We start from the raw sequence: 14,591 nt of genomic DNA on the forward strand, positions 1-14,591 counted from the left end.
TAGTTAGCCTGGGCCCAAGAGCTGCTACGTACCATTACCAAGCAAGCCTGAAATGATAGCTTAGGTTAATTTTTAAGAGGCAAAGAAGGAACTAAATAATCCCCATTTGAGAAAGAGCCAATCAGGGTGGCTGAGGCCCCCCATGAGAAGCAGGGCCTGCTTCCAGCTGTCTGTAGAAGACCTCGCTGCCTTCCTCCTCCTGACCATGCAGCCTGCAGCAAACACCCACCTCACGGGGGCCCTGTTGGCCCGCCTCTTGTCCTCACCCACGGCTCTCAGGCTGCGCTTCGTCCACCCCTAGGCCACGCTCAATGCATTCCGGTTGCTCCCTCATACAAAGAGCAACTCCACCACCTCCTCAGCCCGGCCTGTTTCTCCTGTAACACATTCCAGTCATGTGAGCTGTCCTGCCACGTCTCTGCAGCTGCAATGAGGCCACGGCCCTGGAATTGCACGCAGATCCCCAGTTCTTCCTGTTTATTTCCCATGCTTGTGCATCGGGATACAGGCACTTCCCAGGAAGGGATGCTCCACGGTCATGTCCCACACGCTGGAGGCATCTCAATTCCTGCTTCATTCAGCTGGCCACCCTGCCTCTGTAACTCTCTCCTTGCCCCATCTTTCCTAGTTTAAAGCCCTCCTTACCAGGTTGGCCAACCTAATGGCAAAGACACGCGTGCCCCTCTTAAGGAGGTGGATCTCATCCCTCCCCATTGGTTTTCAATCTTCAAAACAGGATCTGAGGGTTGTAGAAACCTAAAACCTGCTCTACACAACAGCAGTGCTGCCTGTGGTTCACTTATAAAATCTGTTTTCTTCTCCTCCCACCCTTCCCCCTCACTAACAGGGCTGAGGAGAAAATGCCCTGGGCTTCCAGACCCGTGACAATCACCCGCACAGTTCTCAGAGCTTCTTTGATGGTTTCCAATTTGCCGCTGATGATATTAGTGCCCACACATAAGAGAAGCAGATAGTAATAGTTACCCACATGGACAAGCCTTGACAGTCTATGGCATTTCTGTCCATCTCTCTTAATTCACACTCTTAACGCATCTATCAACTTATCATCTTTTCTGTGGCAACGACTTTGCTTAGAGCTTGTCCAAAAGTGTTGTCAAGATCCAGAAGATGTTTAAGAACTTCATAGAACAGAGAGGTAAGAGTGTAAGATCCCTGGGACACCTACAAACAAAATGCAAGGCCTAGCTCCAACCAGAACACCCCAAATGTGCAATGGCCAAGTTCTTACATATTGCTCATGATGGGTCTGATTATATGGAATAATACGGAGACAATGGATAGATAGAATAGATAACAAACCAAAGAAAAATGAAGGGAAAAAAAAAGAAGAGAAAAAGAAGGGAGAAGAGAATCTAAACAACAGATGAAGAGGAAAGAAAGAAAAAGCTGAAGGGAGAATACTAGCCTGCCCTATTCTTTAAGGAAAGGGTAGAGCTCCAGCATTTCCCTTAAAAGCAAAGCACATTCCAGTGCCCAGAGGCAGGGCATCGAAATCCAGCTTTCAAACTAACTGGCATCACAAAGGAGCTTTTTGACTTCAAAAATATTTTTGATAACTATAGCAAAACTACACAATGACCTCTTTTCCTGACAGGAGATATATACAGTTAAAGATGCTGTGTCAGGAAACACAAAGGAAAAGCACATTCATGCCCCTTCTGATAAACCCTGGGCTTACACAACACAGAAATGAGATACTCTGCTCAGCGTTAAGTATCATGAAATGTTCAAGAGCTTCATGGAGCTACTTCTACTTGAGCACAAAGGCTCTTGACTTGCACGCTCCCAAGTGAATCACTGATCTTGTCTCTATCGCGTCTTCAGTTCTCCGCTGACACATCTCACCCCTCCTCTCCCAGTGACAATGAGAATCTGTATCACAGTCAGACAACCAGTATCTGTGGTTATGGAAACCTCAGATACGCCCTCATGAGCGCTAAATGAGAAATATTTCTTTTCTGAAACCCTGTGTTTCTCTATTAGTGGCCTAATTATAGTTTTCCGGCCCTTAACAGCAGTCTTATCTGTCTGAAGTTTTCATTTTGACTTTGTGAGAAAACACTGAAATGTTCTGGCAGCAGCAGCAGCCAGCGCAGCAGTGGCTGAGAGCCTGCTGCTCCCCAGCACTTGAATGACCCTTTCTTCTACACACATCAGGACTCCTCTCTGAGCACAATCACGGTGCTGCTACAGCTGAAGGAGGGGCTGGTAAATGAACTGAATGAGTCTTGAACGTTCAGGAGCTTCTCCCACCCCTAATTTTCTCATACGTTTCTCTGTGGATGTCTGAAAGGCCCAAGAGAAGGATAGCCAGGACACAATGTTGCTGATAATCCACTGCTGTTCCGTAGGAAGAGTGTAATTTAATTCCTTGTCTTTCCTACTCCTTCCCACAGGCCTCGTTCACAGCTGGGGTAGCATCAGATTAAAAAAGGTAAGTTTTCCATCAAAGAGAAAATCTTTAGAAGAAAAAAAGCATTAAAAATTAGGAAGATTAAGCCCTTTCACTGGGGCAAACACCTCCAAATGTCCTGAATGAAACAAAACACTGGGCAGCACCTGAGAGAAAGAACGAGGATATATGTATTGTATGAAAGAACGAGGATTATATGTAATAATGAAAAGTGATGCAAAAGTCACTGAATTGTTCTCTCTGTTTTGCCACCCTTGTCTAGGCACCATGACTTCAATGTGGCTTATATGGTTTTAACAGCAGTGTGGATTAAAAGCAAAACAAGTGCCTTCACTCTCAGAGGATTTCAGCTGATATCCTCTCTACTCTGCCAGCTCCTGGCAACTGAAGAGGTGTTATATTTCAAATGAGCAAACTGTGTGCATTAAATAGAAGGCCCGGCTTCTTCTCGGCTAGTATGTGTTCACTGTGGAGGAAAGGAACAGCACTGTGAGGCTAAAGAACTGTGAAGCTGGAAACGCACCTACCCGAAGGTGAGCACCCATGGTGAGGGGCATAGCACAGACCACCATACATACTCAAAATCAAGGACAGTAACCAGAAGGAGAGATTTTGTGAAATCTCTTTGACTGTTTCAGCACCTTAATCCCTGCGGCACGGTGCACTCATCTAACTCCTAGGCAGCAGCTCCTGTTCTACTTGACCAGCTGCTGCTTTCACATCTTCTGGTCTTCTCAGGAGTGAAGAGGTCAATGCCCACAGATTATGAGTTAAATTTAAAATCATCCAGCTACTAAAAATCTGGGCAATCCACTAATACACAGAGTACAAAAGATTGTGTAGCCTGTGACATCCTTTGTGACAGGTCTTGCTAGCTGATAAGACTGAAATTCCCATCCAGAGTCCCCTACATCACAGCTGGTCTGGCCGACAATTAATCGCAACTTCAGGAAAGAAGCCAGATTCTTACAGAAACATTCTCAGCTCTGAGTAACACCCCACAGGGCTTCTGATAAAGGTCCAATTTATGATATCAGAATGCTTAAAATAAATCTTAAAGGATGGCTGATTTTTTTCTCCTTCCATTCAGGGCTTGAGACCTCTTGACCTGCTGCAAAGCATGAGAACTATTTGCTGAATTCACTATTCACTATTACTGAATTAACCTAAAAAGCTTCTGGGAACCCACGTGCCTCATTTCTAAGTCAAATATTTCCTCACCTATTAACGAATTGGAAGAAAACTGAAAGCCATTCTCTGAAGAAATTCCACCTGCATGAGACTGAGGCCTTCTTACATCTGCCTCAAAAGAAGGAATTCTATTGATATGAGGGGAGGAAAAAGGATCTCATCTCAGACTGCTGTCTCCAGTATACCTGCAACATGACTTCTTCCTTCTTCCACCAAGATCTCAACAAAACTTCTGTGCTCTGCAGGCTGCACACACTGCTCTGCAGCCCCATTCCTTCCCACTCAGCCACTCAGAGAAAAGCTCTGTTTTTCCCGATAAAGGTTTTGCCTGCGGTATTTTTCTACCTGCGTCTTCATCTTGAATTCCATCAAGAAGAACTGATGCAGCGAGGAGAGGCAAAGGAAAGCAGTGCTCTTCCCCTGCCCGACACAGCGAATTCCTGCTCAGGAAGGGAAACGATCTCATCAAAATAAACTGTAGTGACCAAACAAATGATGGAGTTAACCAAGGGTGGAGTGGAGAGGGTCATCCATGAAGGAAGAACTTTTCAGATGCAAATGGCTACAACTTAATATTCCAGACAAATCAGATCCCATGGATGCCTGGAAAAGGTCTGTGAGGTATTTATTTGGGTAAAATCTGAAATTCCTTAGCTTCATAGGAAATACTGAGATGGCTGTGGAATGAACCAAATTATGGATCAGTGCTTCAGATTAGCTTCAGTGTAAGACATTTCACACTGAATGAATGTCTAGCTCTCAGGTTACTTGCACCAATGAGTTAAGGCTCAAAGAAGTCCATTTAAACAAATCCATTGAAAGAAGTGAAAAGCCACTGAATGACACAGCAGCTTTGTCATTAGTTCTAAACAAACTTCCCACTTCTGTGCTACCCTCCTGCCAAGCATTAACTGTATTATCCAACTCTACCACCAGCTGGCCAGTCCCAGAAAAAAGGGAGCAGAAGCTAGGAATGCAATCCTAACCTAGCTAAAGAAACTGAGTAGTACAGCAGCCACTTCACATGCTAGAAATAATTGTGTCTTGGAGGCACCTTAAAGCTCCTGACTTCTGCTGAGTCTTGTTTTCTCCTCCTTTTCTTCAATCTTACCCACAAATGTAGGACAATAGCTGATAAACATGCAAAGTGGTAGAGTAAATGCCAGAGAAAGCAGGGCAGGAGCCTCCTCCTCGCAGAAACACCTTTCTCTGCTTACCTAAACTGTGGCCATTTTTCGTGTAGAAGCAGGTGTTGTTGATAAGGTTGACGCAGCAGCCAATGACATCTCCAGTTGTGAACGTGGGGCCGTAGGGCTGTCCTGTCCCCGAGGAGCAGAAGGAGTGGCCATCATCACCGTGATACCCGTAGGAATGTTTATCCCACCCTGCGGAAGAAAAAAGAACTTGTCAACGACAAAGCTGGTTTAGAAGTGACGGTTCTGAGGACCCAGCTTTCTAGCAGGAAACTGGAGATGGTGATTACCACCCCCAATTCACTCCGAGTTGGAACAGAGACTGAAAGCATCGATTTTCCTAGAGTAGTAAGTGAAAAGAAACTAATTTTCATCACTCGAAATGCATCATTGATGTTTCAGCTTCATTTATCGTTTATCAATGAAAATTTCCCCACTAACAACTGATACCTCCAGTTAAGGCAATTTCCCTCATCCAGCACTACACTTATCATATGCAGAGTTATTTTTGCCAACTTAAATGTTGTACAGGAGTGAATCTGGTTCCTGACACAATGCTAAATGAACTAAATCTATGTCATCAGGTTTATCAAATCAAATCACCACAGTCATCTTAAAAAAAGCCAGCAGGTTTGTTCAAGAGAACTTATTCTGCTTTCTATGAACACAAGCCGAGTGGCATTAATTATATGTGTAACCTGTAGTTATTTACCAAGCAAAGAATCTATCAGTACCCTGGAATTCTATCCGGGATAGGCATCGGGGAAATAACTCACAGGTCATTCCAGCACTAGCAAAGCCCACAGCCCTGGAATTCCCTAGCTCAACACACGCATTTTACAAACACGTCCTCCTGCTTCTCAAAAGGGAAAAATACCTGTTGAATACGAACGTTTCTGCGTCGTTAATAACTTGCTATCGCCACCTAGGAATAGCTCCGTGTTATTACAACCGTTTCCTTGACTGGAACTAGGCTGCTCACACCTCCAGTTCCCCCATAGCTCTTCCTTTTAAAAATCTTGACTGTTTTAACGTGGGCTGAATCCGACTTCCCAGATGCCTCCCACAGCCGTCATAAGGCACCATCGTTCCTGAACTACTTCCAGAGGCTGCTGTTAAGATGTGGAAGGCTGTTAAGATGTGTTAAGATGGGATTTCACCGGCACGTTCCTAAAGGGCCGCCACACTGCACCCCACACTGGGCCAGGCCAGTCTAGACAGGCCTTGCCCAACAAGCAGCTGCCTAGGACGGAGCATAAGAACAGAGTGGGCCTAAGTCACAGCCTCCCTGAATGCAGCCTCCCTGCCACCTCCCTCCAGATACACCAACCAGAGAGATTCCATGGATTTAGGGACCCTCTGAAGATCTTCTTGCTGGGAAATTCGCCCCTCTTCTCCCGAGCACACACGAACACGCACCCTTCACAGGACCTTGCAACGAGGATCTTCTCAGCTTAACTGCAAACTGTGGGAAAACCTCCTTCTCACCATTTTCACTTCATACCCTGTAGTCCTTGCACTGGAGAAGACGGCAAACTATTTATTATCTCTCTCCAAATTATATACAGCTATAAACACCTCTACAAACCCCTCCATAATGATCATTTTTCCCAGAAAAACGAATACCAGCTTATTTAGCTACCCCTGTGTCCCTGATCATCTTTTCTAACCCTTCTCCAGGTGTAAAGATTCTGCCAAGGTGTTCTTCAAGGTCTTTGTTCACCAGCTTTATTGGATTTTTACAGTGCGTGACCCTTTTCTACTTTCTGCATTAGGACATCACTTCAGCTTTTTGATGAACGCCTCCTAATTCTCAATACACATCTTTAATCCACCCATTCAAACACACTGGCATCCTTTTGCCCTTTCTCGTGTCTGTTTTTGATATATGCCATACACTTGCATTATGCTTTCACAGCCAAAAGCACCTGAAGGCCTGTGCTGATGCAATTACACTAATACAGGTGTTTGTGTAGGTTCAGCTTAATGCCACGCAGGGCAAAGGAAAATGCAAAGTTTGTACAAATTTGAGACAAAAGGCGTAAGCGCAAGAAATTATCTTCTCCACAGCAGGAATCTACGCTTATTTGGCCCTTGCATCACTCCCTCACGTGGCTTTTTCACCACGTTTCTCTGCAGCACCAGCAAACACCACAGCCCGCGTTCATGCCGAAGTCAGGGAATAACCAGGCTGCTGCCGTCCCGTGAAGCGGCTCCTTCCAGAGCAAACCTGTACTGCACTGGCAGGACCTGTACCCTTACACCCTTTTGTGAAATTTTTGCCACAAAATTCACCCTTTTGTGGTGGTCAATATCAGAAACGACCAGCAGCAGCCTGTTGTGCTTAGAACGACAATGTCTGGAATTTCCAGCAAAGCTACTGAAAAGCAGCACTGCTGGGCCAGGGCTCCATTTTTACCTTTGCATTGCGGAAATCACACGTCACGTGAGCTTTCCATTCAAGCCCTGCCAGCAGCACGTGCAGAACATCTTCCAGGAAGCACCGAGTAAAACTGGCATCCTGCGTCTGGCATCAGGTCATGCGCATGACCTGACATCGTGTACAACACAAGAGAAAGGCAACGTAAACTGCCAAGATTAATGCTTCTGTAGATGCCTCCGCCGTCCGGCTGCTCCTTCTGCAGAGGGAGTTCCTCCAAGTTCAGGAACAGAAGGCAAAAGATGGACAGGGCAACGTGGTGCAAAGGGGCTACACTCACCAGTGGGCACAGCAAAGCTGGGAAGCCAACGCTCACGGAGATCTACGCCGAGCTCCACTAGGGTTTAGGCTGCTCAGTTGAAGTCATCTGCACGTGATGCACAAATTACTGCAATGGGCAGAGCCTTGTTCACAAAATAAATTCACTGGCAACCTGAGCTCCGCTCAGGAAAACCAGAAACATTTTCTCAAGAGGCAAGGGATGTCAGTATTGGGCTGTGGAAATGGAAGTTCCTCAGGAAGAACTCCAAGGTCTTTGATTTGCAAATTTAGCTGTTGGCTCGCTGCTATATCCTGGATAAAGTCCATGAAAGCTGAGGCGGACGTGGAGGACCATTTTCCCCAAACAGGTCCTGGAGCCTGCTCTACAGGGAGTTCTTTATAGTGTATCACAGATCCCCAGGGTGGCTGAGGCTGGGAGGCACCTCCAGGGATCCCCCAGCCCAGCCCCTGCTCCAGCAGGGACACCCAGAGCACGGGGCACCCGCTCCCAGCCCGGCGCGTTGGCACATCCCCAGAGCAGGAGCCTCCGCAGCCTCCCTGGGCAGCCCGGGCCAGGGCTCGGGCACCCTCCCACCAAACAAGTTCTTCCTCACGGGCACACGGAGCTGCCTGCGCTGCAGCTGGCACCCACTGCCCCTTGGCCTGGCACCGGCCACCACCCAGAAGAGCCTGGCCCCTTCCTCCCTGCATTCCCCCTTCACTATCTTCAGATTTTGTCTATACCTTTTTCTCTCGTGTATGCAACAAAATTCCTTTTCTCTCATGCCTGTTCTTGTCCATTTGCCTCTCTCTTCCCGTTCCTCCAACCTCAGCTCCCCCCAGCTGCCAGGGGCAAGTAATAAATGGAATGAGAAGCTGAAGGCAAACAAGAACTTGCACAAACACACTGAAATAAACCAACCCCCTAAATTTTTAATAAGATTTATTGAATCCAAAGGAGAGTAGCAACAGATATTCCAACAACGTACAAACTGTTTGTGCAGTCCGTAAGGAAATGGGATTTTGAGCGAAACGCGGCGGCCGCAGCCGCTGAGCTCTGCATCCTGCCATTGCTTCCCCGGGGGCTTCAGCGGACACAAAGGGGCTGCCACAGGAAAACGGAGAGGGAAGGAGGCTCCTGCAACGTCCCGACACTGACTGCACGTGGTCTCACAACTCGGACTCCCGTCGCTGTGCAAAGCCACCGAAATCTAAGGGCAGGCAGGCGAGTCCTGGCCCCGCTTCGAGGCTTCTGATGAAGCCTGCACCCTTGCACCTTGGACAATCGACACTTGCCTCCCTGCCTAGGATGGGGATTCAACCTCCAGGCTTTCACACGCTGCTTGTGCTCATCTGCAAGGGCTGTTTGACAGTTTCTGTGCCCTCAGGGATCACATGCAAGTACCAAAACTGAGAGGGCTGGCAGAATGGGTCCTTTCCAGTATTGGATAGATAAGGTCCTGCTTCTTTGTGCAAAAAGGGCCTCCTCTGTGCACATCCACGGGAGTACGAAGGGCCTTTTCTCCATGGCTGAGAACAGGAACAGAATTGTTCCTCTCCATGGCTGAGAAAATTGCTCCTACAGTCTTCAGGAAGAAGACCACCCTTAGGGAGAAGAGCCTAGCCCCTTCCTCCCTACACTCCCCCTTCATGTCCGTATACACATCGATCAGATCCCCTCTCAGCCTTCTCTTCTTCAGGCTAAACAGGCCCAGCTCACTCAGTCTCTCCTCACACGAGAGATGCTCCAGTCCCTTCATCATCTCTGTTGCTCTGTGCTGGACCCTCTCTAGCAGCTCCACGTCCCTCTTGTCCTGGGGCACCCAGACCTGCCCCCAGTGCTCCAGGTGTTACAGGCTTTAAAGTGCTGCAAGAAGCTACAGACTTTACGTGCTGCAGAGGCCCCAGTGCTGCGGGATCCATGTGCCGCAGAGAGGAAAAGCCCCTGGTGCCACCGAGGAGCAACTTGTCAAAGCAGAGCTGGACACGAACGCACAGAGCGGCCACAGCTCCTGCAGCCCTAAACCCCGCGCGAGATAACGGTGCAGCTGCTGAAGGGACAAGGCTGGGGCCAAAGGCTCAGGCAGAAAGAGTAACCGTGGCAAAAATCAAAGGAAACACCACCACGAAACCACAACACCTGCCGTTAATAAAGGGCAGCCCAAAAAAGTCACAGAGACCCAAGGATCAAAAGGAGAGGAAGGAAGGCAAGAGAAAAGGCCAGCAAGGCGCTTGGCAGATCCAGCAGAATGTGGGTGCTGAAAGCATTCCCTGGTACATTGCCAAGTCTGTCAGCACAAAGTCAGTACTTTTCAAATTAAAGAATTTACAAAATTTCCTTTAAACCAAACTGATCTGCCATGGTGCTTTTAAATGAGACCCACACCTCCTCCTGTTTGATTGCTCCTAAATATTAAGCAGGCTTCCAAACAACAGCAAACCACCGTCAGAGTTTATTTGTTCAAAGTGATACTACTCACTGATTCATAAAGAGGGGCGAAAAAAGGCAGTAGGCTGTAGATGGAAAAACACTAGGAAAAATAACGCAGACCGTCTCCACAGAGAGCCAACCCAATCTGCTGGGTTACAACACTTGGCTAAGCAGCTAGCAAAGCTGAAGGAAAGGCAACTTGCACCAAGCTACTTCAGAGCACAACCCTCAGCTCTGTGTTCAAGAGGGCTAATTACAGAAGGGCTAATCTAACCATCACACTAAAGCAGTGCTGGACGTAGGCATGGGCATCGCACCGGGGCTTGTAAGCCCTTCGATGAACTGAACCATGGAAAACTGCAGGAGAGCCCTGGGGGAGAGTTAGGCCAGGCAAAGAACTCCCTGGTGAGCTGAGCTCCTCCTGAAAAGCAAGGTCCAAGCTGGACACCTTGAGAAGGAAGAGGCAGGGGCAGTGCTGCCTATTACCCACATTCCCATTTCCCAGATACGGGTATCCGGGTAATGCACCACCTCATCACGGTGAGTGGAAAGGCTCTCTTTTAGTCTCCCAAAACCTGGGTTACTGCCTTCAAACACTGATCCATATTTCTTTTCAGCTTGAACGTTGTGTCTAAACATCTTCTTAGAGTTACTGAAAACTCTGCTTTCACTCTGCCACCTCTCATTCAAACATGAGACCTGTGTGCCCAAAAGTTAGTCTAACTAAAAGAAAAAATAAATTAATTTAAAAAACAGGACAATCAGTACAAGCAAATGTTCAAACTGAAGTGGGCCTTAAGGTAAAACAAGGAATAACTTTTACTTTGCACAACCCTCATTTTCACATGAATTATACATAAAATTTGAGATTAAATGTAGCCTAAATTCAGGAGGTTTACTTCAATTTGGAGGTGCAGGAGTTGTTTTTGTTATTGCCCAGCTTAGAACATAGCTGATAGCGTGTCGGGTCCAGCTGCATTTGAGAGGAGCTCACATGAAGGGGGGCTCGATCATCGCTTCTGGAGGGCTCTCGACACCCAGTGTCATGGAGCCAAGATTATCTGCCCAGTTCCTCCGCACACCGTGTTGCCTTGCACCCTATCAGCTCCGAGCAGAAAGCTTGTGTTTTAAAACATGTCCCACCTAAAGGAGCTGGATGCAGCTGCGTATGAGATAACCTGATTACGGGAGGCACAGCCCAGGCGCAGAGCACAGGGCTGCAGCGGGACGCTGCGTCCGGCTGCTGCTGCTGGGCATGGCAGCCAAGGGGCACGGGAAATAGATGGCACACGTTGGCTTTTCCCATAAAAAATGTTGGCTTTTCACAAATGTAAATACCAGGTCTCCAAACACTGGAGAGATAATTCCTGATCTGTAATACAGAAAAATGAAGTTCCCTTTACACAGATCATGACGGATTGAGTTCATCATGTCCACAGAATTTCTCTAGGCAGCATGGTCTTGTGATCCCACACGCACCAGGTTCACATGCTGCAATTCACACAGCTCACTGATAAATAAGCAGTGCACAATGTGATACCTCAAGTTCACTTGGCATTTGATTTGATCCAGGGAAAAAGAATTCCACTTTCCTCACACACATTCAGCCCCATGCAGCCTGTGGGCTCTAAACCTGGACAAAACTTCTTCCTTTTCTAGCCAGATAACTCCCCTTTCCACAGGCAGGCACCTGGGACCCGGGATAAAAGATGAGGTCAGACTCCTGCTTCATCTTACACACGTACACAACCCTCTCCAGAGGGCAAAGCCGTCCAAATGGTTGGGAGCACTGGGGACACAGGGCAGGGGTTAGATGGGGAAGGGAAAAAAAAGTCTGAAAATTGTCAGAAAAGTCTGGAAATTCTGTACTTGCTGATACTGGATCATCTTGATCTAGGGCGTCCAAACCTTTCTGAAACCAGGTATCATGGCTTATGAAAAGTGGCAAAGCTTTGCCCCTCCCCTCCTTTGATTTGATCTAGTTCTGAGCAGATAAAGGCCCATAGCCCCAGTTTCCCTTCCGATGTGTACGAGTGCCAATTCGGATGCAAATCATCAGCAAAAGAGAAAAAAAAAGTCGCTGCTATGGAAGTCACTAGTGACCCAAATCTAGACCCAAATTAACTCTATTCAATTTATTAAATAAAACTTATAGCAATATTTTGCAAATTATTTTTTAAAAAGCTGCTTAACCTACTTGGAAGTTGCTACTTGCACCTATTTCCAGAAGGCAAAAAAAATTAAGTGCAAATACCACTCCACCAAACATCTCCTTTTTTCAGAATAAGGGAGAATACAAATCTGACAGGCCAATTTTCCTGTCCTTTTAAGATTTACACATATAAATAGGTCAAATGGAATTATATATTCATGCCAAAACACTTTGCTGCTTATTTTTCAAGCACAAACAGCTTGTACGTCTGAAAGCTCATTATTTTCTTAGCCTTCGTCCATTTGTTTAGTGTTCATTTCTGTTATCTGCTAAAATCATCACAGCTACTTTAAAAATACTTTAAAAACACTAGCCTAAGTCATTCAGTATTACACTCCAGCCTGGAACTCCCAGATATTAAACATTTATAGTCACGGCATTTTATTGAGACAGTCATTCTTTAACTCAAATATATAAATTCAGATCTTTCTTTCAAATGAGCATTTCACGCAGGCAAAACTAGTCTTTGCATTAACTTACCAGGAAGCCGGTTCATGTTGACCCCTTGAGCAGAAAGTCCTATTCCCATGTACCTTCAAGAAAGCAGAAAAAGCATCAGTCAAGCACCGAACAGCCAAGCCACAAGCCTTCCTGCAGCAGAAACACAGGGATAGGGAACAGAAGAAAGGAGGAAATAAGGACATTTTCTGATTTTCCGATTTTCCACTGTGGGTTTTTTTTTTTTCCCCTTGAATCAAAGACAAATGTTAATCTGCTCTAGTGACCGAGCACGTTCTGCTCTACAAATACAACTGCTTTTTATAATTGGAAAGTAATGGGCGAGCTAACAACTGAAACTGCCAAACGGCACAAACTCTGCCAAAGTAGCAGAAAAGCGAGGGAGAAACTTTGGGTGCTGTTTCCGAGGGCAAGATATGGAAGCGGGAAGCGTTGGGAAGAGGATAACACCTGATATGAAACCAAAAACCCATCTCGCTGATGGTTTCGGGAGCAGAGAATCTTTTGAAACCCACCTGAGCATTCTGTGAGCATCACGTAATAACAACCAGCAGAGTCACATAGTCCTTCCCTAAGGGTACAAAGGGCAGATTGTGGCACTGACGAGTTGAGCAGGGATCAAGAATGACACCTGCCCAACTCCTCAGGCTCGACCCTACTTTACTTTCATTCTACTGCTATTCTAATTGCTAATTTATGTTTACTAATTGATCAGCTGCCCCCTGTAACAACTGCACCGGTTAAGGGTGGGTGTTGTTATCACAAAGTCCTCGTGCAGATGAATAAAATCAACTAACTAAACCCCCTGGTTGTTGCCCCTCTGGATTATTTTGCTGTATCCTTTAATGAGCTAGCAGAAAGCAAGGAAAAAGAAAGGACTGGAAAATACTCAGCAATTAAATGCCTGTTTTCATGTATCAGAAAAATATAAGTATCCATAGGTGATTAACAAAAGAGCAAACAAAATACATCAGACATCACTAAAGAGGGAAAAAAAATATCCATCTTTTACCTATTCTCTCCCAGAAGGTGCTGGCCATGGATGCAATGGATAGTGCGACTGCACAGCAGACAAGAGGCTACCAGTGCTCTCCACTTTGTTCTCTACCCCCTCTCTCCCCATCTCTAGCATCCCATTCATTTTGGGACTGCAGATGTGCAGTGAGTCGAGTTTTCCATGCAACTATCAAGTGCAACAGAAAGATCTTGCCCCTACTCTCCATGAGGCAGCTCGGACACCTCGTTTTTGCATCAGGCTGGGATTGCTTATTCTGCCCTACATTCATTTTCCCAACAGGTATCCAGTTTAGCATCATTAGCAATAGTTGTCACTCACTCCTACCTTCACTTCCAGGTCACTTATGAATGCAGCAATCAGCAAAGCCGGTACATGCCCATCCCTGCGGGAATCCACTGGCGAGCAGCTCCGGCTGGGCACGGCAGCCAGAGCCGCTCACTCCTCTGCCGTTTCCCACCTGGCAGTTAAACTCTTAACAATTACTCAACCACACAACTACATGCTGTTCATCCCAAACTCCCGCCAAGAGTTGTTGAGGATGGACCCTGTCAAAAGCTTTTGCAAATCCAAGCAGACGAAACCTCATCCCCACGCGCATTCACCGGCTTGTCTGCTCTGCTTCTGTTGGCCTCCGTGGTCTGTAGGTCTCTCTATATCCCCCAGAACTTGAGGAACTAGTGGGATGCTTAGCCTGTTTTTAACTAACTTCCATATTTTTAGGTTGCTCCTCTTTGAAATTCAGCAAAACTACAGTTGATGGTGCTGGGGGAGGAGCTTACACAAAGTAATTATTTTTCATCCAAAAAATGGAACATAGTTATCTGATTTGATTCCAAAAATCTCCTTAATATATAGCACCACATCTTTACAACACAGCCAACATTCTCTTTCTTGTACACTTCCCAGCTTGCTAACACAACCTTCCTGATTTCAAACATCTGATACACAGGGC

At 46.4% G+C, this 14,591-nt stretch overlaps 1 protein-coding gene across 2 annotated transcripts in view; it reads right to left on the reverse strand.

Annotated features, from left to right (window-relative positions):
* Positions 1 to 14,591, reverse strand: part of RANBP10 (RAN binding protein 10) — a 52,614-nt gene that overhangs the window by 24,576 nt on the left and 13,447 nt on the right. For both annotated transcript variants that reach the window (XM_026034422.1, XM_026034423.1), the window contains 2 exons: positions 12,643 to 12,695; positions 4,843 to 5,010 (listed from right to left, as the gene is read on the reverse strand). In XM_026034422.1, coding sequence (XP_025890207.1) covers positions 4,843 to 5,010; positions 12,643 to 12,691 — 217 coding nt within the window. In that variant the 5' untranslated portion in view covers positions 12,692 to 12,695. The remainder of the gene's footprint in view (positions 1 to 4,842; positions 5,011 to 12,642; positions 12,696 to 14,591) is intronic.

Source organism: Nothoprocta perdicaria, unplaced genomic scaffold (genome assembly GCF_003342845.1).
Source record: "Nothoprocta perdicaria isolate Ctin4 unplaced genomic scaffold, notPer1 scaffold_143, whole genome shotgun sequence".
NCBI classification, from domain to species: domain Eukaryota; kingdom Metazoa; phylum Chordata; class Aves; order Tinamiformes; family Tinamidae; genus Nothoprocta; species Nothoprocta perdicaria.